The sequence below is a fragment of the Muscardinus avellanarius genome, assembly GCF_963383645.1.
Source record: "Muscardinus avellanarius genome assembly, chromosome: 1".
In the NCBI taxonomy this organism is placed as follows: Eukaryota; Metazoa; Chordata; class Mammalia; order Rodentia; family Gliridae; genus Muscardinus; species Muscardinus avellanarius.
The window spans coordinates 168,698,999-168,723,193 of NC_137786.1; the positions used below are offsets into that span (position 1 = coordinate 168,698,999).

General features: G+C 39.0%; 1 protein-coding gene across 1 annotated transcript in view; it reads left to right on the forward strand.

Moving 5' to 3' along the window:
- PRCP (prolylcarboxypeptidase) overlaps positions 1-21,379 on the forward strand; it is a gene marked incomplete at both ends in the record, with an annotated part of 71,861 nt that extends 50,482 nt beyond the window's left edge. The window contains 5 exons of the mRNA XM_080714235.1: positions 575-732; positions 1,541-1,710; positions 11,684-11,851; positions 12,711-12,898; positions 21,163-21,379. Of these exons, the coding sequence (XP_080570361.1) occupies positions 575-732; positions 1,541-1,710; positions 11,684-11,851; positions 12,711-12,898; positions 21,163-21,379 (901 nt within the window). The remainder of the gene's footprint in view (positions 1-574; positions 733-1,540; positions 1,711-11,683; positions 11,852-12,710; positions 12,899-21,162) is intronic.
- Positions 21,380-24,195: the final 2,816 nt, after the last annotated feature.

Genomic DNA, 24,195 nt, shown 5'->3' on the forward strand with positions numbered 1-24,195 from the left:
GCTCCATTCTATTGTACTGAAATATCTGGTTTTTGTCTCATTAACAGCTAAGTTATATTTCTCATCATTTTTGTTTGGTCTCAGTTTCAATTTTAATTAATTATTTTTGTTCTGGGGATTGAACTCAGGGGTACTTTCCTTCTAAGCTACACCCAAGCTTTTTTTATTTTATTTTTTATTTTGAAATGGGGTCTAGCCAAATTGATGAGGCTGAGATAGGCAATCTTTCTGTTTCAATCTCCTCTAAGTACAGGAATTACAGGTATGCACCATCACGCTTGGTCTCAGTTTCAGTGTTTGTTTGTTTTTTCTTGGTGGTACTGGAGATGGAACCCAGGGGCCTTCTATCTCTGGGCTACACTCTCAGACTTATTTTATATTTTATTTGGAAACAAGGTCTCTTAAGCCAGCTGAGGCTGGCTTCGAACCTGCATTATCCTCCTGTCTCAGCCTCCCAAGTATGGGGATTACAAGTGTGCACCACCACACTCAGCTCAGTTTCAGTTTTAAAACATGAGTTTGATGAGTTGCAGATGTCTTTATTTTCTCCTCTCTCGTTTTCTTTACCATTTAGAGCGCTTGCGGCTTCTGCCCCTATCTGGCAGTTTGACCATTTAGTTCCTTGCAGTAAGTTTATGAGGATCGTAACTGCAGATTTTGAGAAAAGTGGTCCAAATTGTTCAGAGAGCATCAAGAGGTCCTGGGCTGCCATTAACCGATTTGCAAATACAAGTAAGCCTTAATATAAGAATGATTGATGGTTTTAATTTTTATGTCTTTTTTTCTGTTAAATTACTCTCCTCTCTTTCCTCTTTTATCTTTATTCTGATTATCAGTAGCTCAGAAATCCCCTGATGCAGCAGAAAGACAATGTTTGAGGAAGGGAACAGTTTAAATATGGTGATATCTGTGTGTGAAGATATCACTACTGATCTCACTAATATATATTGGGAGGGAGTAAATGGGAGAAGGGTGGGATGTGGATGGAAACACACCAAGTGATCTGTGTATGTATGTTAGTATCACTCTGAAGTTTACTGTGGGATAGAATTACAATGCACCACTAAAAGTACTTTTTCTAAAAAAGAAGGAAATCTCTGATGTCCGGCTCATTCATTATCTCTATACTTACCTAATTGCTGTCCTCACTACCTCAACCATAGATAAAGTTTGCTTATTTTTGACTTTTTTAGTAATTAGACTTGCATTATCTCTCTAATCTGTATCTATCAATACATATAAATAATCTATTCTGCTGTCTTTTACTCAGTGTTATGTCTCTTATATACACCCGTTTATTTAGTCACAGTTTACACATTCCCATTGCTCTACAGTGTTCCTGTTTATTTGTTTCAGTCATATCTTCAAAAGGGGAATAATTCAGAGTGCTAATTTTGATAAGCTTCTTGAATATAGGCAGCTTGTTCATTGTGGGATTAGCATATTATTAAATGTTGAGAAAGTTCGTGGAGAATTGTGTTTTCTGTGATACTATGCAAGGGATAAGTGATTTGTAAAGACTTTGTTGACTTATCCTCAGGTGGTGGTCTACAGTGGCTCACTGAAACCCTTCACCTATGCAGCCCACTGACTTCTGAGGATGTCCAGCATCTGAAGGACTGGATCTCTGAGATCTGGGTGAATCTGGCAATGGTGGACTATCCTTATGAGACTAACTTTTTACAGCCATTGCCTGCTTGGCCTATCAAGGTAATAGGAAAATGTCCTCTGTCAATTTTAAAAGTATACTTATTTTTTTCATGTGCATTCTATGACTTTCATTATCAGAGGAAGTCCTAATGACACAGGGACACTGGAGTCAAGTCTGGGTGGGAATCCTGGATTCAGCTGCTTTTTGTATTATGTGACCTTGGACATATTACCTAATTTTTCTGAACTTCAGTTTCTTCATAAAAATAGAGATAAAATCCATCAATTACAGAGTAATATGTGTTAGAAATAAGAGCAAGAGTTGCTGATAATGGAATAATTGCTATGTGCCGAGTCCTCGGCTGTGTACTTTGCGTACATAATATATTTAACCTTTGTGAGATATGTATAATGAATGCCTAGATCTATGTAGTGCATGGTTGCTGCTTAGTAAGTGGCAGCTTTTATCATAGTAGTATGATTCAGTTACCTGCTAAAACATTCTAAGTGCTTCACCCATCAGAAAGGGTGATCCCCATGCAGCATGGCAGAGTGAAAAGAACACCAACTTGGGCCCTGAAGGCCAAGGTTTGGCCCGAGACTGCTGCTTAGCAACTCTGTGATCTTGGGCAAAGTGCTTTTCTTCCCTGAACCTCCATGTCTTCCTCTGTAGAACATGATAATAATAGTTACATAGGGTTGTGTTGAAGACCAGATAAAATATTTGATGTGGAAACACTCTTGGGAAGTGTAAAGATACATCATACCAATTTTAGGTTCTATTAGAATTTTAGGGTTCTTTTCAAGTCAAATTATTTGTTGCATGTGCTTTTTTATTTTTTTAAAGCATTCTCATGTGTGTGTGGGGGCGAAGAAGTACTGGGAATTGAACCCAAGGTTATTCTACCTCTGAGCTACACCCCAGCCCTATATTATTTTTTATTTTGAAATAGTGTCTCACTAAATTACTGAGGCCCAACTAAATTGCTAAGGCTGGCCTTGAGACCTGTGATCCTCCTGAGATTATAGGTGTGTACTACCATGCCCAGCTTTAGAGCATTATTTTGATAAGAACTTTTCTCTTAGTTTTAAAGAAAAGACTAGTAACTTGGTGGTTAAGTTTTGAGAAAATACTTGATTCTACAGCTACAATGGGTGCTAGAAATGAAAATAGAATTGGTAATATGAGAGCCAAGTTTCAAATACATTTTGGGAGAGAGGATGAAGGCAGTTGAACCCACAGTCATTCTATTTCTGAGCTATACCCCCAGACCTTTTATTTTTTATTTTGAAATAGTGTCTCAGTAATTTGCTAAGGATATTGCTAAATTGCTGAGGCTGGATTCAAACCTGTGATCCTCCTGTCTCAGCCTGTCAAATTAATTGCCCAGGGAAACTATTAAATGTATATTTTGCTTAAAACTTTGTAGCAAAAATAAAACAAATCCATTAGCTGCAAAAATCAGGCCCAGAGGTAAATGCATATTAAAATAAATTGCATATTGATAATATAAAATCAGCAGATTTTGAGCTGATATCTCTCATGTTGAGAAAACCTGTATCCAGATATTTGATTTAACTGTATACTCTATCAGTGTATGAAACAAGAGTTGTATTTGCATATTTATTCCTACTTGAATAAAGAATGAGTTGTCAGATGATAGAAACAATGGGAAATCCCCCAACTGTTTAGAACAGGGATTGGCAAACTATCCATAAAGGCCTCTGTTTTAGGCTTTGGGGGCCACATTATTTCTGTCCCAGTTCCTCAACTCTGCAGCTATATCGTGAAAGCAGCCACAGATAATCCGTAAATGAATAAGAATGGCCAATAACACTTTATTTATAAAAGCAGCAGTAGATCTGGGCATAGTGGAGCATACCCATAGTCTCAGAGACAGGGAGATCCCAGGTTTGAGACCAGCCTCAGCAATTTAGGGAGACTCTCAGTAACCTAGCAAGACCTTGTTTCAAAACAAACAAACAAAAAAAAATTGGGCTGGGAGTGTAGTTTGGAGGTAGAATGCCCCTGAGTTCAATCCCCAGCATCACAAAACAAACAAACAAACAAACAAACAAACAAACAAACGGAAAACCAAACAAATACCAGGCATAGGCTGTATTTGGCCCAGAGACTGTAGTTTGCCAGCTCCTAATCTTGAAGAATAGGGCTTTTCAGTATTAGTTGTTTACATGATTGGAGGTAGTGGGCAATCAGTCTAACTTTGGTGTTCTCCCACTTCTTTGATGTTCCTTCAGAGGCTTTTCCCTCTTGAGTCTTAAATCTAAATCCTTCACTCTCCTAAAGAATTACTTAAAACCAGTGAAGTCTATTTCAAATATTGTGTTGGCCTATGTTTGACTTAGCACACTCCTTTTATGTTTTTATCTCTATATTATAGAAGCTCATTTTAAGCAAGCTAACGTTATGTCTTAAAGTTATGTCCCCATAATTACCCTTTGCATGTTTTATCCAAGAGTAGTTCTTGCCATTCTCTTCAGTTATTTCTTACCAATATTATTCTTTCTCTTAATATATGAAATTCTTTTTTGAGGAAGGGGGGCAAGTGCTGGCAAGCACTCTACTAGCCAGCTGTGCCTCCAGCCTGATATTAAGGAATTATTGATTGATTATAATACATTTATGACCCTGTTTATTGCCTGTATTCTCCCCCAAATAATCTCTTGCCTCTTGCTTGAGTAACTTCCATTGCCTCTTTTTCTAATTTTCTCCTATAGTTAGTCACCCATCTGATTTTCAGAATATTCTACTGTCTTCCTCCCAAACCTTTAGCTTCAGATCACTTTCTTTCACTGTCCATTCTACTTCTCCTTCCTTGACCCCCTCTCTGTTCTCCCAACCCACTAATCCCTGAACACTACCCAGTTGGGGACCGCTCTTTCACTTGGATAGTTCCATTTAGCCAGGGCTCCTCCTCCCTCTGATACACTTCCTCCTTTTTAAAGAGCTAACAAACAGCAGTCCTTTTCTGAGTCTGTAACTCAGGCTTAGGATGGTAAGATAATATTTAGCAGTATTTAACAATTGGGTTTCATATATATATATATATATATATATATATATATATATATATATATATATATTTTGTAGGTAATTTCCAATTCTGTCTGAATCTTAGTTCTACAGAACCCCATGGGTAGCAACTAAATGCCATTTTTCATGTCAATTCAAGTCTCATTCTCTTTAATTTGTCTTTGGGCTCTGCACACTCAGACTTCATTTGCTTTTGTTTACTGTTAAAAGAAGCTGCAACATTCATGCAGAAATAATCATGGGCTTGGCGGGTAGAACACAAGGAAGAGAAAAGGGAAATAGAAAACTCCTCTGTCGTTTGACCGTTCCGTCCACATTAAAAACTACTAGGTCTTTTCTCAGCCTTACGAGCTTATTCTGAAGGATACTGTGTTGCCTGTTAATTTTAGAATCATTTTGTATCTGATAACTAATCAAAGATTTTTGACTTCCTCTTCCAAGCATGCTGATAGACACAGTGAAGTAATAAGACATAAGTTGGAAAATCTCTTCCGTTTGTCTTGGTGTTTGATAATGTATTCGACCTCTCTGGGTGGTTTAAGCGGTTTAGGTGCATTCTATGAAAAGGGAGCTTTTAATGACAAAACTAATGTGATTATCTGAGTGAGTGTGAGAGCGGTATTGAAGCCTTAGAGAAAGAAAATCTGTTAGAAAAGCTGAATGTATCTGCCTAATCCTTTTTCTAACGTGGCTGGTCCATGCTTTCTGAGAGGAGATTGGCCTTTTTTTTTTTTTTTAAACCTATCTTCTTTCCTTCCTCTTAAAAAATTCTCTTTGCCTCCTCCCCGTTTCTTCTTTTATTCAAATGCTTATCCTCATAGGTAGGGACACTTAAAGCTTTTTAAACAAATCATTATCTTTACTTTCTCTTGTATATAGAGGGGGTCAAAGGGCAGAATCTAAATATTTGGTTGCATACTGATCTGCTTGGTTGTATGAATGCTTTACTTTCTATACCATTTTTTTTAAAGCTAGAATGATTAAAATGGACTTCTAATATTAAAGTATTTCCATGAATGTTGATTTTGTGTGTGTGTGTAGTCCTGGGGATGGGACCCAGGGGCCTCTACCTCCAGGCTACACCCCCGACCTATTTTCTATTTTTCGATTTTATTTTGAAACAGGGTCTCACTAAGTTGCTGAGAACCTCACTAAGTAGCTGAGACTGGCTTTGAACCTGTGCAGTCTTCCTATCTCAGCTTCCCAAACCCGGGGATTACAACGTTCAGCTGTGCGCCACCACACCTGGCTGAGTGTTGACTTTTATTAGGAAATAGAAAGTGAATTAATTCTATCTAAGTCCTGATTCATATTCTCTCTCTCTCTCTCTCTCTCTCTCTCTCTCTCTCTCTCTCTCTCTCTCTCTCTCGTACTGGGGATTGAACCCAGAAGGTGATCTACCTCTGAACTATAGCCCCCGCTTTTTAAATTTTGAAATAGTGTCTTGCTAAGTTGTTGAAGGCCTTGCTAAATTGCCGAGGCTGGGCTTGAACCGGCAATCCTCCTTTCTCCATTTCCCAATTCCCAAGTACTGGGATTATGGGAGTACACTACCATGCTTGGTCTCTAAGTGTTGGTTCTTTTTTGTTTTGTTTTGTTTTTGCCTCTAGACATTCAATGTAGGGGCATTTTACCTCTGAACCACAACTCCTCCAGCCCATTTTTAAAATGTCAAAACAGTAGCTTGTTAAGTTGCTGAGGCTCGCCTCAAACCTGCAATTCTTCTGTCTCAGCCTCCCAAGTACTGGGATTACAGGTGTGCCCCACTGTGCCCAGCTTAAATGTTGATTTCTTGAACTTCATTGCTCTTCATTTTTCTTTTTACTACTGTATCTTTTGAAAGATGCAATATTATATTGTTTAGAATCAGGAAGGAATATGTTTTGAAAGATGCAACATTATATGGTTTAGAATCTCTTCTAAGTTTTTACTTAAAATAAATAAACTTAGAAAAACAAAGACAACCTAAAAATAAAAGAAAATTGTTCAAGAAAGTAAGTATGAGACTACAGGTATGTTTAGGCACCGTTTGTGTTATTTTTCTCTTATATACTCTAACTTTTGAAGTAGAGAACAGATGGTTAGTGATTATGAAAGGAAGCTTCAGAGTGAGCTCCGTACCAACCCTTAATCCCAGCTCTGCTATGTACTTGCTGTGGAGCTTTGAGCAATCTTCTTAACCTCTCTGTGCTTCAGTTGCCTCACCTGAAAATGAGAATAGTAGTGTTATACTCAAAGTCAGGGACCCCTGGGGGAGAGAGACCACCACCACACACAATAATGCAAAGGCAGGAAGGGGGGTGTTATTGGGGAACTAGCTCAAGCTAGGGTCCAAGTCTCTCCAATGCAATGGAGTCTTGACCAGGACCCCAAGTCTTTGTTCCAAGGCAGTTTTATACATTTCAGTCACTCGTGCTGTGATTTACAAAGGAGTTATCTTTAGACCAAAAGGAATTTTTACTGCTGTTATCACAAGCAATGGACAGGACAGGATACTTGTTGCCTCCCATTTGGTTCGTGCCTCCTGGGGTTGGTTGGGAGTTTTTCATCCTGACCCAGGTGCCAACACTGGCACTTAACTGTTAGTTGTATTCCTGGGAAACTGAAACTCAGGCCTAGTGTGTTTACTGTATCGATAAAGCCTGTCATGGCCCCACTTCAGTCTTACAGTAGCAACTGCAATGCTTATATAGGTCATTATGAGTATTTCAGAGGATCTGCTGTATAGTGAGCACTACATTGATACTAGTTATAAAATAATGATAATTGTAGCTGGGCGTGGTGGCGCATGCTTGTAATCCCCGTGCTTGGGAGGCAGAGACAGGAGGATCACACAGGTTCGAAGCCAGCCACGTGCTCTGGCTTAGGAGACCCTGTTTCCAAATAAAAATGTAAAAATAGGTCTGGGAGTGTAGGCCAGAGGTAGAAGGGCTTCCAGGGACCCCAGTACCACACACACACAAAAATAATAATAATTGTTTGTTACTACATACCATCAGGAAGGAAGATTCTTATGCTAGGACTTTGTGCCCACATCTAGGTTCATAACCTTTATTCAGTTTCTGAATTGTCAGTAGCCAGAGTGCTGAGCTGTTTTATCCCCTGTGAAATGGGAATTATCATCATATTGTTGCTTCCTGAGTCACTGTGGGAAAAGTTCTGCTCCTCAAGGAGTTTCAGTAGTTGGACTAGCAGCCTCAGCCCCACCTCCCCCATTTTAATGCATTTATGGCCTTATGTTGAAATTGTTTAGAGGAAGCCACAAAATATATAGTACAACACAGGGGATAACTGTGTGCCAAGTATTTTGGACAAAGGTGGTTGCCAGGGACTCTCTCCTTGCTGACTAGATCTCAGCTGCTCAGGAAACAGTCAACAGGCCAAGTGCTTCTCCTCATCAAGTGGATGACAACTGCAAATTATCAGGCTTAAACTAAAATTTTATATGAGATTGTACCAAAACTGCCAGTATTTAACTGTGTTTAACCTATGATTGTGGCAATTTCATATGGCTCATCTTAACATTTGTGTGTGTGTGTGTGTGTGTGTGTGTGTGTGTGTGTGTGTGTGTGTGTCTGGGGATGGAACTCAGGGGCATTCAATCTCTGAGCCACACCGTCTGCCCTATTTTTTATTTTGAAACAGGGTCTCATTAAGTTGCAGAGGGCCTCACTAAGTAGCTGAGACTGGCTGTGAACCGCGATCTTTCTGTCTCAGCCTCCCGAATGCTGGGTTTACGCCACCATGCCCGGCTTAACATTTATTGATTTTATGCATCCTACAGAGCTTTGAAAAAAAAAAAAAGTATGTGAATACTCCTTTTGAATTACTGTAGTAGGTTTTTTTTTTTTTGTGGTACTGGGAATGGAACCCAGAGGCTACACCCTCAGTCCTATTTTTTAATTCTTTATTTTTTTATTATTATCTTATTATCTTTATTATTTTTATATTATTATTATTATTATTATTATTATTATTATTATTATTATTGGTGGTACTGGGGTTCCTGGAAACCCTTCTACCTCTGGGCTACACTTCCAGACCTATTTTATATATTTTTTTAAATTGGAAACAGGGTCTCTTAAACCAGAGAGGCTGGTTTTAAACCTGCGCAATCCTCCTGTCTCCGCCTTCCAAGCGCGGTGGGGGGGGATTACAAATGTGTGCCACCACGCCTGGCTTTATTCTTTATTTTGAAACCAAGTCTCACTGAGTTGCAAAGGGCCTCACTAAGTAGCAAAGGCTGTCCTTGAACCATGATCCTACAGATCAGCCTCTGAATGCTGGGATTATATGTGCACACCACCATACCCGGTTTACTGTAATGTTTAAATAAACTTGGCAGTGGTGCTAAGGGTTGCCATTATGATTTAGGGTCTTTTTTTTAAACTTCACAAATACTACTGAAATTGTTAAGGAAGTACACAGAAATATGAGGATACACACACACACACACACACACACACACACACACACTGTCACACAGTGTGATCCTCCTGTCTCAGCCTCCCAAGTACTGGTATTATAGGTGTATGCCATCATGCCCAACAGAGATTGTGTTTTTGTTTTTGTGCTTGAGGATGATGCTTGGACTTACAGAATCTTTGCATTAGAAAGAAACTTTAGAACCATCTAAAATACAGTTTTTATAGTAAATTTGCAAATATTTTGCTTGAAAAATATAAATGATAGTTTAAGTCTCTATTTAGTATACTGGTAGATTATAAATTGGTATTTCCTTTCTGTAAGGCAATTTGATGGGATGTAGGAAAGGCCTAAAAATGCTTATTTTCTTTGAGCTAGTAATTCCTCTAAGAATTTATCTCAATAAAACTGCAAATATATATGTAGAGATTTAATCTTAGGAATTTTTATGACTTTGTTTGTAATAATGAGTGGTTGGGAATGATCCAAAAAACCAATTTTAGGGTGTGTCAACTACTGTCAACCCCCATCCCCACTGCTCCCTTATGCATTTTTGCATGTAGGTCAGTATTCCTTCTTAAGGGTATTGCTTGGAACTGGACCCAGTCCTTCAAGGGGAATCTGACCTCACAGAGGACAGTATGTCCAAGATTCCTCTTAATCCGGGTGTGAGCAGCAGAGGCCAAGTTTCTGACTATGGTGTTCTGGAGCTGCCAAAACCCAAGTATTGTCAACTGGTGCCGGTCTCCAGCCATGCTTGTGTCTTTCAGGAGTGACAGTAACTGCTCTTTGCAGAGATGGCTATTCATGGGGACTCTTTTTCTTTGCCGTACAGAGGCCCAGTGTTCTAGCTCTAAGTGGGACTCTAACGCCAGCATGTGTCACATTCACTGGCCACTGGCCACTGTTCCATTCCGTGGTTAGAGGTCACTTGTTACCATCACTATCTCCTTTCCCTCTGTCCTGCTTGTATGGTTAACCTGCCTCATCTACCATGCTGTGCTTAAACATAATGTTCTCCACATCCCATGTATCTTCTCTATAGTTTTTTGCTGTGATAGAGCTGAGTCTGCTGCTGGTATCAAGATTCAGGAAATATTGCTGATCAGGTATTAGCAATAGCTAGTTTAATGTATCCTGTGATTAGTTTTTGACTTCCATATTCTCTTGAGCATTTACGATTACCATATTTCTTAGGTCAGTTTTCAGAGGAAAGTGCTTTACAAATGTTAGTTTCTGATTTGCTGTGAAAAATAAGAAACTGTCAAAGCAGTAGCAGTGTTTTGACTTTTTAAACTGTTTTAGGTGGGATAGGTTTGTGAAGCTCTGTTTAGCTCAGTTCTATTTTTTTTTATGTACATCCCAAACACTGGTTTACCTGCTGCTTATGGCCTTGTAGTTATTTTAGTAAGGTATACCAAGCGTTTTGGGCATCTTATTTTCTGACTTTTTTTTTCCTCACTGGAAATTTCCAAAAACTTATCAGAATTAATGTATGCTCTCTCTTCTTTTTGGAAAGGAACATTATAGTTGAGTGTTTTAAGTGCTCTGAGAAACCTGAGTTTTTTCCCTGACTATAAAGTCAGGAATACTGCTTATATTTGCTAATACAGCATTTCTTAAAATTAATTTATTGAGAAATCTTTTTTTACAAGGAACCAATTAACATGCCATAAAAATATTGTGCAGAGGCCAAATAATTGAAGAGAGGCATCAGATTTTCTCTACAATTCATTTCTTTTGACTTTTCAAGTTTTCTCCCCCCCTCCCTTTAAAGAGGTATTGCTAGAAGCCTTTCTAGTTAGGCTGTATACTTCTAACCCTGAGAATTGCCCATGATTTTCAGTGCTAGAATTTCAGGCACTGATAAAAGAATGGTAATAGGAATATTTGGGATCTGGGGAGTTGCTGGATATCTTATCCTTCCATGGATGTTGGAGTTTGGTATAGTTTTTCCATAAGAAATGTTATGAATTTTGCATTTTTATAAAAATATAGTCATTCATTCAACAAATATTTAGATACCAGAGACCTTGTTAAGTGCTGAGGCAGACATTTTAGAATTAAATGAATGTGGTAAAGCACTACAGGGGCTTTGATAGGAGCAGGTGCAGCAGATAGTGGGAGCACCAGGAAGGGCTTGGTTTAGTTCTTCCCAACTTGTATACATAGGGATGCATGGCCTCACAGAAGAGGTGATTTTGAGCTGAGTATTGTAAAAGAGGACTTGGCCAGGTGTGAGTGGGGAAAAGGGTTTGGGGGAGAACAAGGACGAAGAAGGAAAAAGTTCGGTTAGATTGTGTTAGGTTGGAGCAAAGGGTGCAGAGATTAAGCTAAATGCAAATGAATGTGGCTTTTTTCTATAGCCTGGTAAGAACTTTACTCATTTTTGAGGGGGGTTATACTCAATAGATAGAAATTTTAAAGAAATTTTGTTAGATGTTTAAGAATGTTTTGTGATCAAATCAGAATCATCTTTTTTCTCATGTTATCAAACTATAATTTTATATGCATATTCTGACCTTTCTCCTCTTTTTCTTTCTAAAATTACAGATAGTGTGCCAGTATTTGAAAGATCTTTCTGTATCTGATTCAGTGCTGCTGCAGAATATTTTCCAAGGTCTGAATGTATATTATAATTATTCAGGCCAGGCGAAATGTATGAATATTTCAGAAACAACAAGAACAAACTATCTGGGAGCCCTGAGTTGGAGCTATCAGGTACATGTGTATAATTTCCCCAAGTTGAATTTACTGTTCACTGATAGAATTTTGCTATAACAGGGACTAGGGGAGATTTTATCACCTAACCTGAATCTAAGCCAGGGCTCTGTTATTTTACACTTTGAGACCAGGGACATGTTCATTTATTAAGTAACACGTGATCTCACCGTCAAATACAGTCTGGTGCCAAACTTGGTGACACATGCCTGTAATCTTAGTACTTGGGAGGCTAAGGAAAGAGGATAACAGGTTCAAGGCCAGCCTTAGCACTTAGAAAGACACTGTTTCGAAATAAAAACTAAAATGGGGCTGTGGGTATAGCTCAGAGAATGCCCCTGGGTTCCATCCCGTCCTACCAAAAACAAAAAAAAAGGAAGAAAAAGAAACATTATCTGTCTATCATCTATCAATCGCCTGATGAGAAAGATAGGTAAACTAAATAATTGTAATAAAGAGTGACAGGTTCTCTAAAAGAAGCAATTTTATGGACACATGAAGACAGGGCAGTCTAATTGCACTCTCTCTGAATCTCTATTCTAGTATCTGCACAATAAGACTATAGTAATAATAATACTCTCTCTTGAGAGTTGTCTTGAAGGTTAAATATGACACTATATATAAAAAAAGTAGTTTGCAAATAAGGATAACATCATCCTGACTTCTGTGTCTTGTCAGCCAAGCCTCCTGTGGGTCATCAGGGCTCGTATGGCATGCAAGTGAGGAGCAGGGGCCCCGAAGCTCCATTGCCTGAGCTTACACCCTGGCTGGCTTTGCTTCTTACTAGTGGAACACCTGTGGGCAATTTACTTCATCTTTTTGTAGCTCATTTTCTCTTTGTGCTCTCTCCTGGTGTTAGACCTGCACAGAAATGGTCATACCCATTTGCACTAATGGCATCGATGACATGTTTGAACCTCACTTGTGGAACCTGAAGGAATTTTCTGATGAGTGTTTTAAACAGTGGGGTGTGAGACCAAGGCCTTCCTGGATCTCTGCCCTGTACGGAGGCAAAAACATCAGTTCACACTCCAACATTGTTTTCAGGTAAGTTTTACTGATTCAAAGAGGAACTTGAGTAGGTGGAGATACCTGTAGGAAAGCTGAGAAAACAGAACCAGGAAAATGCTAGACAATAAAAGAGTACAGAATAAAACAGTGGTGATCATCAGGTTTTTCTGCTCCTTGAGCCATAGAAGATGCTGAGGTGAGACACAGTGTTATGCTGAATTCCTACTGCACCTAAACACTAAACAACGACAACAAAAAAAAGAACTAAAATATTGCAGTGAAATTAAAATATTGACAAAAAGTTTCCAGCACAAATAAAAGATGTTGTTTCAGCGGTTAGAGTCTTAGCTTGTGTTGCTTATTGTTACTATTGGATATTAGTGAAAACATAAAATTTCCAGTATTTTTCTTAAAAGATGCTTCTGAAGTGCTCATTCTGTTCTAAGTGTTATATGAGACACTTTAGATAAATTAGCTAGTTGAATCTTCATGACTACCTTGTGAATTATTTTTACACTATTTTACTGAAGAGGAAACCGAAGATCTCCATCTCCAGTCACTAGCCCCAACCCAGCCAAGTAGACAGTAAAACAGATTTCTACCTTGACCTGTCTAACTATAGAACTCATGACTGTTCTTCTAGGTCACACCACTCTTCTAAGAAGTGGCTTTTTTTTTTTTTTTAACCTCCGAGCTACGTTCCCAACCCTATTTTTTATTCTTTATTTCGAAACAGGGTCTCAATGAGTTGCAAAGGGCCTCACTAAGTAATTGAGGCTGTCTGCAAAATGCGATCCTCTTGTCTTAGCCTCCCAAATTCTGGGATTACAAGAGTGTGCCACTATGCCCCACAAGAAGTGACCTATTTGATATTGGTACATGTCAGAGTTAATTGAGTTGGTTCTATCTGTATCTGACTGTGACTTTGAAATTTTCATATTTTGATTTGGATATTAGGTTGTCATCTATTAAGATAAAGATAGCAACCAGGCACAGTGGTGCATACTTGTAATCCCAATATTTAGGAGGCTGAGCCAAGAGGAGCCCAGGTTTGAGGACAGCCACAAGAAATTAGTGAGACCCCATCTCAAAATAAAAAATAAAATAGGGCTGGGGGTGTAGCTCATGTAAAATCCCCCTGGTTTCAGTATTTAGTGCCAAAAAATAAAAAAATATAAATATAGTGCTGGTCACAGTGATATGCCTATAATATTCTAAACTTAGAAGCTCATAACTCCTTGCTCTGACCCTATAATAAAATTGAAGTTCAAGTTAAGTGGAGTCTTTTATCTTCGCATGAAGTTTTAATATATAAGTTTTGGCTAAATACATCCTCTTTTTTATTGGATTTAACTATTTAAGATATGTACTTTAGGTATCTCTTTGCCCTTTTATAGTATTTTTCTCAGGCTATCAAAACTATCATCAAAAATTTATTTACTTATTTATTAGAATTTTATTGGTAAACATCATCATACATCATAGTGAGATCCAAAGCAATGCATTCATATACGCACACAACATCTCTCTCTCTCTCTCTCTCTCTTTTTTTTGTGGTACTGGAGGTGGAACCCAGGGGCATTCTACCTCCAAGCTACACCCCCAGCCCAGCTTTATTTTGAAACAGGGTCTCACCGAGTTGCAAAGGGCTTCACTAAGTAGCTGAGGCTGTCTGTGAACTGCAACCCTCCTGTTTCAGCCTCCTAAATGCTGGGATTGCAAGTGTGTGCCGCCATGCCAGGCTCACACAACATCTCTCGATGTGGTTCCTTCCTAACCCCATCCCACTGCTACCCTTCTCCCTCCCTGTACATACTAGTAAAGAAAAAAAATCATAATCATCATCATCATCATCCTCACTGGAAGAAAGGGCAATTTTTGTGAGAAATGTCTGAGGAAGAGAACAGAGCTCTGTAAGTAGAAATTATAGTTCAGTGTAAAAAACGTTTAGATCAATGTATAAAAGGACTTTCAGGCAAGCAAGCTGTCTTAAAATTACATATTCTCTCTGCTTCTCAGTTTTATCTTCTGGAAAATGAGAGTCATACTGCTCACCTCATGAAATTGTTGCAGTGTATACAAGTGTTACCTAGCAAAGCACTTGGCCCAGACCTGAAAAATATATATGTATATTTGCGTTCCCAGCTATGGAAATTCACTTTTCATTTTGTACCATATGTCTCAGCCATAGAAAGCTATATGTTTGTCTTTGATCATCCATTTTCTTTCTCTTTTTTCCTTAAGACTCAGGCTCCTCTAAGAAATCTTCCCTGACCCCAATAGGAAGCATAGGTTCCTACCACCCCTTAGCTCATCTGGGACCTGGGAATACCTCTTAGCACTTGGTGTGGGGGTTATCTGTGCTCCCATCTGCCCCAGGAAACTCTGAACCTCTCCATGGCAGAAGCTTCCTCTGAATCATCTCTGTGCCCTTAGCTCTTGCTGCCTAGCACATAATGGATGCCCAGTGAATGTGTGGGCATTTGAAATGCACAGCGTGGGGAAATTTCAGAAGCATAGGAAAGTTTAAAGACAGGAAATTTCAGAAGCATAGGAAAGTTGTGAAGACCCTAGCTTATCTCTCTGTAGTGGAAAATCTACTTTTACAAAGAATTTTTTTTTTTTTTTTTTTTTTTTTACTACAGGCTTTTAGGTATGAAAAAAATTAAGATAAGCCAGGCCTGGTGGCGCACACTTGTAATCCCCGCGCTTGGGAGGCAGAGACAGGAGGATTGCGCAGGTTCGAAGCCAGCCGTGCACGCTGGCTTAGGAGACCCTGTTTCCAAATAAAAATATAAAAATAGGTCTGGGAGTGTAGCCTGGAGGTTGAATGGCTTCCAGGAACCCCAGTACCACCAAAAAAAAAAAAAAAAAAAAATTAAGATATTCATAATTCAGAATTCTTCCATTCTTTTTTAACTTTATTACTTTTTACTTTATTGGTGCTTGTAGTCGTACATCTTGATGAAGTTCAGGTGGTAGAGGCATGTATTATATGCACAAAACATTCACATATTCTCCCCCAGTTCCCGCCCTTCCCCCCGCCCTCCTTCTTGAGCTCAGCACAATGATGGACTTTGGTAAGTTTGTGTATGTACATCATGTCTGTTGAGGTGTTTCCCTTTTCCCATCTTCCCCATATAGGTCACCTTCTATTCAGAAGTAACAGAGAAGCCTCAGGTATCTGTTCTGTGTCCCTTGAGAAGGAACCACTTGGAAGGTATCTTTGTGTTGAGGCTTTCCTCCTCAGCTTGGCTCACACAGATAGAAGTGTGACTGGTGATTCAGTTGGAAAGTTGAAGCTGTAATTGTTGGAGATTTGCCAGTTAAGATTTTCTAGTTAAGGCTTCCAAGTCAGGTAGACCTGGGTTATCCTGCTCTGTCTTCCCTGAATTAGCTGTGTGGCTATGGGTAGATTGCCAATGTATACAATTTGAAAACAATGGCTTTCTAACAGATTTTATTATTTATTTATTTATTTATTCATTCATTCATTCATTTATTTTTGGTACTAGGGACTTAACCCAAGGGCATTCTAAATAAGGTCTCACTAAGTTGCTAAAATTGATTTTCCTGTCTCAGCCCCCCAAGTATCAGGATTACTGGCTATAACAGTTATTTAAATGAACAGATTGTCATAGAAGTAAACACCAGCAGGGTGGATGTTATGTCTGCTTTGTTCTCTGTTGAATCCTCTGTGCCCAATGAGTGCCTGACACGTAGTAGGCACTCAGTAAACATTTGTTGGATGAATGAAGCCTTAATAGATAGTAGCTGTTAGTCTCATTTCTGCAATTTTTATAAATTGCACAGTGGTTTTGTTGGAAGAAATTGTTTTCTGATGGTCATTATTTAAATATCAATTCAGAAAGGAGTTCCTGAGGAGCTGGTTAATTTAATATAGTTTCTTAGGTAAGTTAATTGTCGCTAGCAAGTAAATGAGGCTAGTTGTTGAGAATCTTATTCATGCATCTAGATTCTTTCCTGAAAGCCAGTTTTTTAGATTTTCCAATGATTGATTTAGCTTTCACATGTCTAGGACCAAGAAATTCAAGTCCATGTGCATCTTGGGTCTCTCAGCAACTCCAAACACTGTTGCTAAGCCACTAGGCTGCTGCAGATGACCTTTTAAATCAAATGCAGTTTGCTTATTATGTGGTTGTTGGGATAGCTTTTTTGTTTTGCAAATAATGAAGAATTTCCTATTGTGGTTGGGCTTGTCAAATTGGAATAATGATGAATGCTATTTTTTTTTTTTTTACTTAAGAGAATCCAATCCCAGCATATGTTATATTTTTCTGTGTTTACATTAAACATTTATTTGGCAGTTGGAAACTATGACTTCTATTTTCCATGGGACTTTTCTCTTTTGTTTTTAAATAAAACAAGGAAAAAAGTGCATTTTTTGAGTAAACATTTTTCAAAAATGATGTTACTAAGTTACAATGATTATTCTTTAAAAAGAAGTATGTGAAAGTGGAACAAGAAATTTAAAATTGTATGTGAACACATATATACTCTCTGGGCATTCATTTCCTCATCTGTAAGAGAGTTGTAATTAAACCTACTTTGTATTGTAATGATCAGATGGGAAAGACTTTGTAAACTTCAAACCATTGTATGCCTGTGTGGAGTTAGTAATACTAGGGAAAATTTGATATACAATCATATCAAGAATGAAATATATAGGAACAAATTTGATAAGAGAAATATGTGTTCACAGAAAACTACATATTTAAAGTAATTGAAAACTTTCCTTTTAATGTAAAAACATCTTCTGTTCATGTATGGGAAGAAAAATTATGTTGTTGAGTTTTGCATAAAGTTCTTTGAGTTTCTCTATCAATTTACTGAGGTTGAGCAAAAGAGCACCTGCAAGGGAGTCGCCTGAATGAGTCCCTTTGGAGTTACCACTTTATCAGGGGGATTTGGGATACACTTTCAGTGACACCTCAAAGTGAAAGTCTTGGGACACAGTTTCAGGCATATCCGCAAAGTGAAAGTCTTGGAGGATACACAGTGCATTTGTAGGCCACAACGTGGAGGTCAGGGAGTACAGGTGGGGAGAAACATGAAGGGATGTGTGGGCCCATGCCTTTATTGGACCCAGGGCATTATTCTCACAGGTTTTCTATGGGTAGTTTTACCTGGAGGTTTAATGCAATCAGGCATGAGTTCCAGGAGTCACACAGTGACTGAGAGGTGTTTACTGTGGCACATTTGCACAATCCATGGTAGAGTGTAGAGGGCCTGTAGGGCCACTCAGCATGCTTTCCCAGCTGGCCAATAGGGAAAAGGTCAGCAAGGAGCAGTTGTACAAGAGAGATGTCTGCATTAACTACACTGAGAGGCTGAGGATGGGGTGGTGTAGAACTGGAAACTGTCAAAGCAGAGCCCTGCTTCTGGTATAAGACAGTTCAACTCTATTATTATTATTATTATTATTATTATTATTATTATTAATTTTTTTGTGGTACTGGGGTTCCTGGAAGCCCTTCTACCTCTGGTCTACACACCCAGACCTATTTTTTAAAAAATATTTTTATGCCGGGCGTGGTGGCGCACGCTTGTAATCCCCGCGCTTGGGAGGCGGAGACAGGAGGATCGCGCAGGTTCGAAGCCAGCCGCGCTGGCGTAAGAGACCCTGTTTCAAAAATATAAAATAGGTCTGGGAGTGTAGCCCGGAGGTAGAAGGGCTTCCAGGAACCCCAGTACCACCAAAAAAAAAAAAAAAAAAAAAAAAAAAAATTTTATTTGGAAACAGGGTCTCTTAAGCCAGCACAGCTGGCTTCGAACCTGCGGGATCCTCCTGTCTCCGCCTCCCAAGCGCGGGGATTTCAAGCATGCGCCACCACGCCTGGCTTATTATTTATTATTATTATTATTTTGTGTGGTACTGGGGATGGAACCAGTAGAGCTACACACTCAGCTCTAATGTTTAGTCTTTTTATTTCTTGAAACAGGGTCTCACTGAGTTGCGAAGGGCCTTGCTAAGTAGCTGAGGCTGTCTGCGTACCGCGGATCCTCCACTCTCGGCCTCCCAAATGCTGGAATTACAAGCAAGTGCCACCCAAACCTGCCAACTGCTATTTTATAAATAAATAGATAAAATAGATCTGGAGGCAACATAAAATTATAAGCCTTCACTATAGATGGTAGTATTCGTCAAATTAATTCATCTACAGATTCAGTGCAATCAATATAAAAATCCCAGCTAGCTTTTTATTTTTTCCTACAGAAATTGACAACCTGACCCTAAAATTTATATAATAATGCAAGGAATTCAGAAGAGCTAAAACAATCTTAAAAGGAAGAACAAGCTGGGCGTGGTGGCGCACGCTTGTAATCCCCGCGCTTGGGAGGCAGAGACAGGAGGATCGCGTAGGTTCGAAGCCAGCCGCGCGCGCTGGCTTAGGAGACCCTGTTTCCAAATAAAAATGTTAAAATAGGTCTGGGAGTGTAGCCCGGAGGTAGAAGGGCTTCCAAGAACCCCAGTACCACTAAAAAAAAAAAAAAAAAAAAAGAACAAATTGGAAAAACTTCCTGATTTTCATTTATGACAAAGTAACAATAATCAATACAGTGTGATACTAGCATAAAATAGACATATAGCTCAATCTTACACATTTGATCAATTGATTTTTGCTGAGAGTGTCAAGAAAATTCATTGTGCAAAAAATAATTTTTTCAACAAATGATGCTGAGAAAACGAACAAACATGCAAAAGAACAAGTTAATCCCCTTTTCGTACCATACAGAAAAAAAGTCACTCAAAATCTGTCAAAATCCAAAATATAAGAACAAGAACAATAAAACTCTTAGGGAGGCTGAGTCAGGAGAATTTCAGGTTTGAGGCCAGCCTTAACAGCTTAGTGAGGCCATTAGTACTTTAGCAAGACACTATTTCACAATTAAAATAAAAAGGGAGCCAGGTGTGGTGGCACATGCCTGTAATCTCAAAATTTGGGAGGCTGAGACAGGAGGATTGTGGGTTCAAGAACAGTGCCTGCAACATAGAGTCTCAACAACCAAATGAGACCCTGCTTCAAAATAAAATATAAAAAAAGCTAGAGGTATAGTTTGGAGGTAGAATATTCCTAGGTTCAATCCCTATATTACAAAAACAAAAACAAAAAATGTTAAAAGTAAAAAGGGTTGGGGGTATAGCTTGGAGGCAGAATGCCCTTGGGTTTGATTGCTCAAATGAAAACCAAACAAATACAACAATAAAATGCTTATAACTTAGGAATAAATCTTCATGACCATGAGATAGGCAGTAATTTCTTAAGTACAATACCTCAAAACACAACAAAATTAAAAATAAGTAAATTGTACCTCATCAAAATGAAAAACTTTTGTACTACAAATGTTACCATCAAGAAAATTATAAAACAATGTACAGAATGGGAAAAAAATTTCAAATCATATATTTGATAAGCAACTTGCATCTAGATTACAAAATGAACTTTTACAACTCAAGAATGAAAAGATGTATAACTCAGGTGAAAAATGAGCAAGGATCTGAATCCACATTTTTCTAAATAATACATACAAATGGTATATCTGCAGATGAAATGGTGTTCTGTACCATACGCTTTTGGGGAAATGCAAGTCAAAACCATGATAAATAAGGGCTGAGGATGTAGCTCAGAGGGACATCTTGTGGTTGGTGCATGTGGTACTCTGGGTTAGGCCTTGATAACTATATTACAAATGAGGAAACTGAGTCAGGTAACTTGGATCATAGTGTGTGTGTGTGTGTGTGTGCGTGCGCGCGCGCGCGCGCGTGCGTGCGCGTGTGTGCGCATGTGCAAGGGTTACTGGAGGTTGAACCCAGGGGCACTCAACCTCTGAGTTACAACCCCAGTTCTATTTTATTTTTTATTTTGAAACAGGGTCTTACTAAGTTACTGTGCACTGGTCTTGAACCCTTGTGTTCCTCTTGTCTCAGCTGCCCAAGTCCTGGGATTGCAGGTGTGTGCCACTACACCTGGCAGCCTCAAATAGCTTTTGAATGATGAAGCTGGGACTGGACGCCAGTTTTCTAAATACCCAGTCCTGGTACATTTAGGTACTAGGACACCAACTTCAGTCTTCTTTGATTCTCTTTTTGGCAGAAATACTATAAAATCCAGTATGAAGCACCTTTCTCTATGAGAAATTAGATCCTTACATTGAGTTCCCCAGGTTAGAAGTATATGATTTTAGGGGTGATGCATATAAGAGGTTTCCCTATTTTCTTTGAGTGTAGGCATGAACCACCAACACCCTTCTTTTTTTCTTCCTCCTCTCTCCTGCAGCAATGGTGAACTAGACCCCTGGTCAGGAGGCGGAGTGACCAGAGACATCACAGACACCCTGGTTGCTATCACCATTCCAGAAGGGGCCCATCATTTAGATCTCCGCGCCAACAATGCCTTGGATCCTCCATCCGTGCTGTTAGCCCGTTCCTTGGAAGTTAAGTACCTGAAGCGGTGGATCAGAGACTTTTATGGGAGCAACAGAAGGCAGCACTGAGCACCTGTGGATCACTTCCAGTTTTTTCCTTTATGTCCACTCCACCCATATTCCCATTCACGTTGGTTTTCTCTATGTATTTTCCCTTGTTTGTTGTTATATTTGGCGGGGCTGAGGTAGAAATAGAACAGAGGACAATGGAGGGGAGAGCAGCCATCCCACCCATGTGATGGCCGGTCCTTGCTGCCTTTACATCGCCTCCAGCTTCCAGGAAGAATCTCATCATTGCAGCTCCCACACCATCAATGGCCCTCATAACCGCAGCAGAGTTCCCGACTGCCTTTCAGAGCAGAGAGAGTCGTTTCCTTTGTTTCTCTGCAAGCAGGGATTTCTGCTTGGTTTTGAGGTCGAAGTCTCTTTGTAAGTCCTCACTCCTGCCCTTCAAAAAGGGTAGCAGAAGATGGATAAAAATGATGTAATTGCAGCTGGTAGGAAGGATGTCTGGTGCCAATCCAGGAAACAGGGGCCGTTTCTTTTGTTCTTGATTTAATGACTGAACTGTGCTGTAAATAAAGAATAAAGCTGGATCTTATACCTGTGTGCTGCTTCTGAAGCTTGCCCAGCTGTTGGGAATGCAGTATGCCCTGGGCTTGGCTGTGTTTGGAGAGTCCTTTAATTTTGTCTCTCCCGCTTGGCAGCTTTTCTCAGTTCTGGGATATTTGCCACTGTGGTACTGCCAGTAGGAAATTTGGCCTTTTCCAGCTTCATTTTTCTTTGTTTCTTAGGTCAGTTCGGTGGTAATTTGGTTAAATTCTGCCAGTTTAGGAAAATATCTTTGCTTTGCCTTGCACTTTAAATATGAACAAGTTTTATACGGTGGTCATTGACGACTCTTCAGCAAAAAGCCTTTAAGTTGATGAATTAGCTATTTGGAAAATAGAATATAGTTGTGTTCAGTGTGGTTCCCTCCCCCTCCCCCCAGTGGCCATAACTGCTGTCATTAAAGCCAGAAGTTTCAGAACACTGAGAGGCAGGTGCATGAAGACTTTTCTGTATGGCTTCCAAAAGACAAGCTGACTAATTCATGCGGGCAACATATTTGACATTAATAAATGGCCAAGCCATTCCTATTTCCAAAGGGTTGGCTCCTTTCAAGCAGTTCTTACACTGAGACCTTTCTTCAGAAGCACTTTACTAGGATAACAAATAGGGTTGGATCAAAACCTTTCAGGGACACACAGAGAAACTAACAGTTTCTACTCTGTTGAAATATTTTTTTCCCTTTTTGTTTCTTATTCTTCGCTCAATGATTTTTGTTTTTTCCCTGACTTGGGAATATTTTTTTCTTTTTAAAAACTATACCTTGAACTTAATCGTTTCAAAAGCAGTTTTTTAAATTTTTATTTTTTAAGTGCATATATAAAGTTCTTTCCTGGGAGGGGTGACTGAGAAATTTTTCTGGCATCTGAAAGGTACAGGAAAAATCTGCCTTGTTTTGGAAGCTTTTTCAGCTCTCATTGTAATGAGTTGTCCATCAAAGCATTTGATCACTATTTTTGTTTCAGCATCAGAGAACTACTATGTTGAGAATTTAAAGGTCAAAACAATACAAGTTCTTATTCTTTGTCAATGAAGAGGTTATATAATGCAGGGCTTGGAGGCTTAATAGAGGATAAGAATAAGATATTCTTACCATTTAAGAATTTAGGTAATTTTCCTTGAAGCCTTTTTACTTGTTTATAATCTTCAAAATACTTGTAATTTCATTTAATAGGAATCATTTGAATTGTCACTTTTATGAAAAAACAAATTGCAAAAGACAAAACAAAACAACGTATTTTTGAGCCAGGTGTAATAACATAATAACACATACCTATAATCCTAGTACTTAGGAGGCTGAGCCTGAAAGATTGCAAATTCAAGGCTAATCTCAGTAACTTTGTGAGGTTCTGTTTCAAAAAAATAAAGTAGGGCTGGGGTGTAGCTCAAAGATAGAATGCCTCTGAGTTCTATTCCTAGTACATATAAATAAATAAATATTTTATTTGCATATTTTATTTGCAGTACTGGAAATGGAACCCAGGGGCATTCTACCTCTGAGCTACATCCTCAGCCCTATTTTGAAACAGGGTCTCACTAAGTTGCAAAGGGCCTCACTAAGAAGCTAAGGCTATTGATAAACTTCAATCCTTCTGACTCAGCCTCCCAAATGCTGGGATTACAAGCATGTGCCACCATGCTTGGCTTAGTAAGAAAGAAATATTTTAAAAGACTACTTTTGCAAGAATAATTTATTCCTTTTTTTTTTTTTTTGGTACTGGGGCTGGAACCCAGGGGCATTCTACCTCCGAGCTACACACCCAGCCCTATTTTTTATTCTTTATTTTGACACAGGGTCTCACTGAATTGCAAAAGGCCTCACTAAGGAGTAGCTGAAGCTGTCCTGGAACGGAGATCCTCCTGTCTCAGCCTCCTAAATGCTAGGATTACGAGCATGTGCCATCACGCCAAGCTTATTCCTATTTCTGTATACATTTTATGTATAGGGTCAACAGCCTTAACTGAAGTTGGTCTAATTATACTGTGCTAAAACTTAATTTCAAATTGAAAAAGAATTGAAACATCAAGTAAGACGTTAAAAACTTGATGCTGGCTCCATACCATGTTCAGGAGTGCTTGGTCTGCACTGTTGGAAAGTAGGCACAAACCAAACCAAAACAAAACTTCTTGTTGGACATAGTGGTATGTATCTGTAGCCCCAGCTACACAGAAGGTTGAAGCAAGAAGGTTGTTTAAAAAAATCTTATTTAAAGCATAGATCTAATTAATAGACTGCGCCTTTAACAGATAGGGAAAGAGAGACACATTGAATCAGA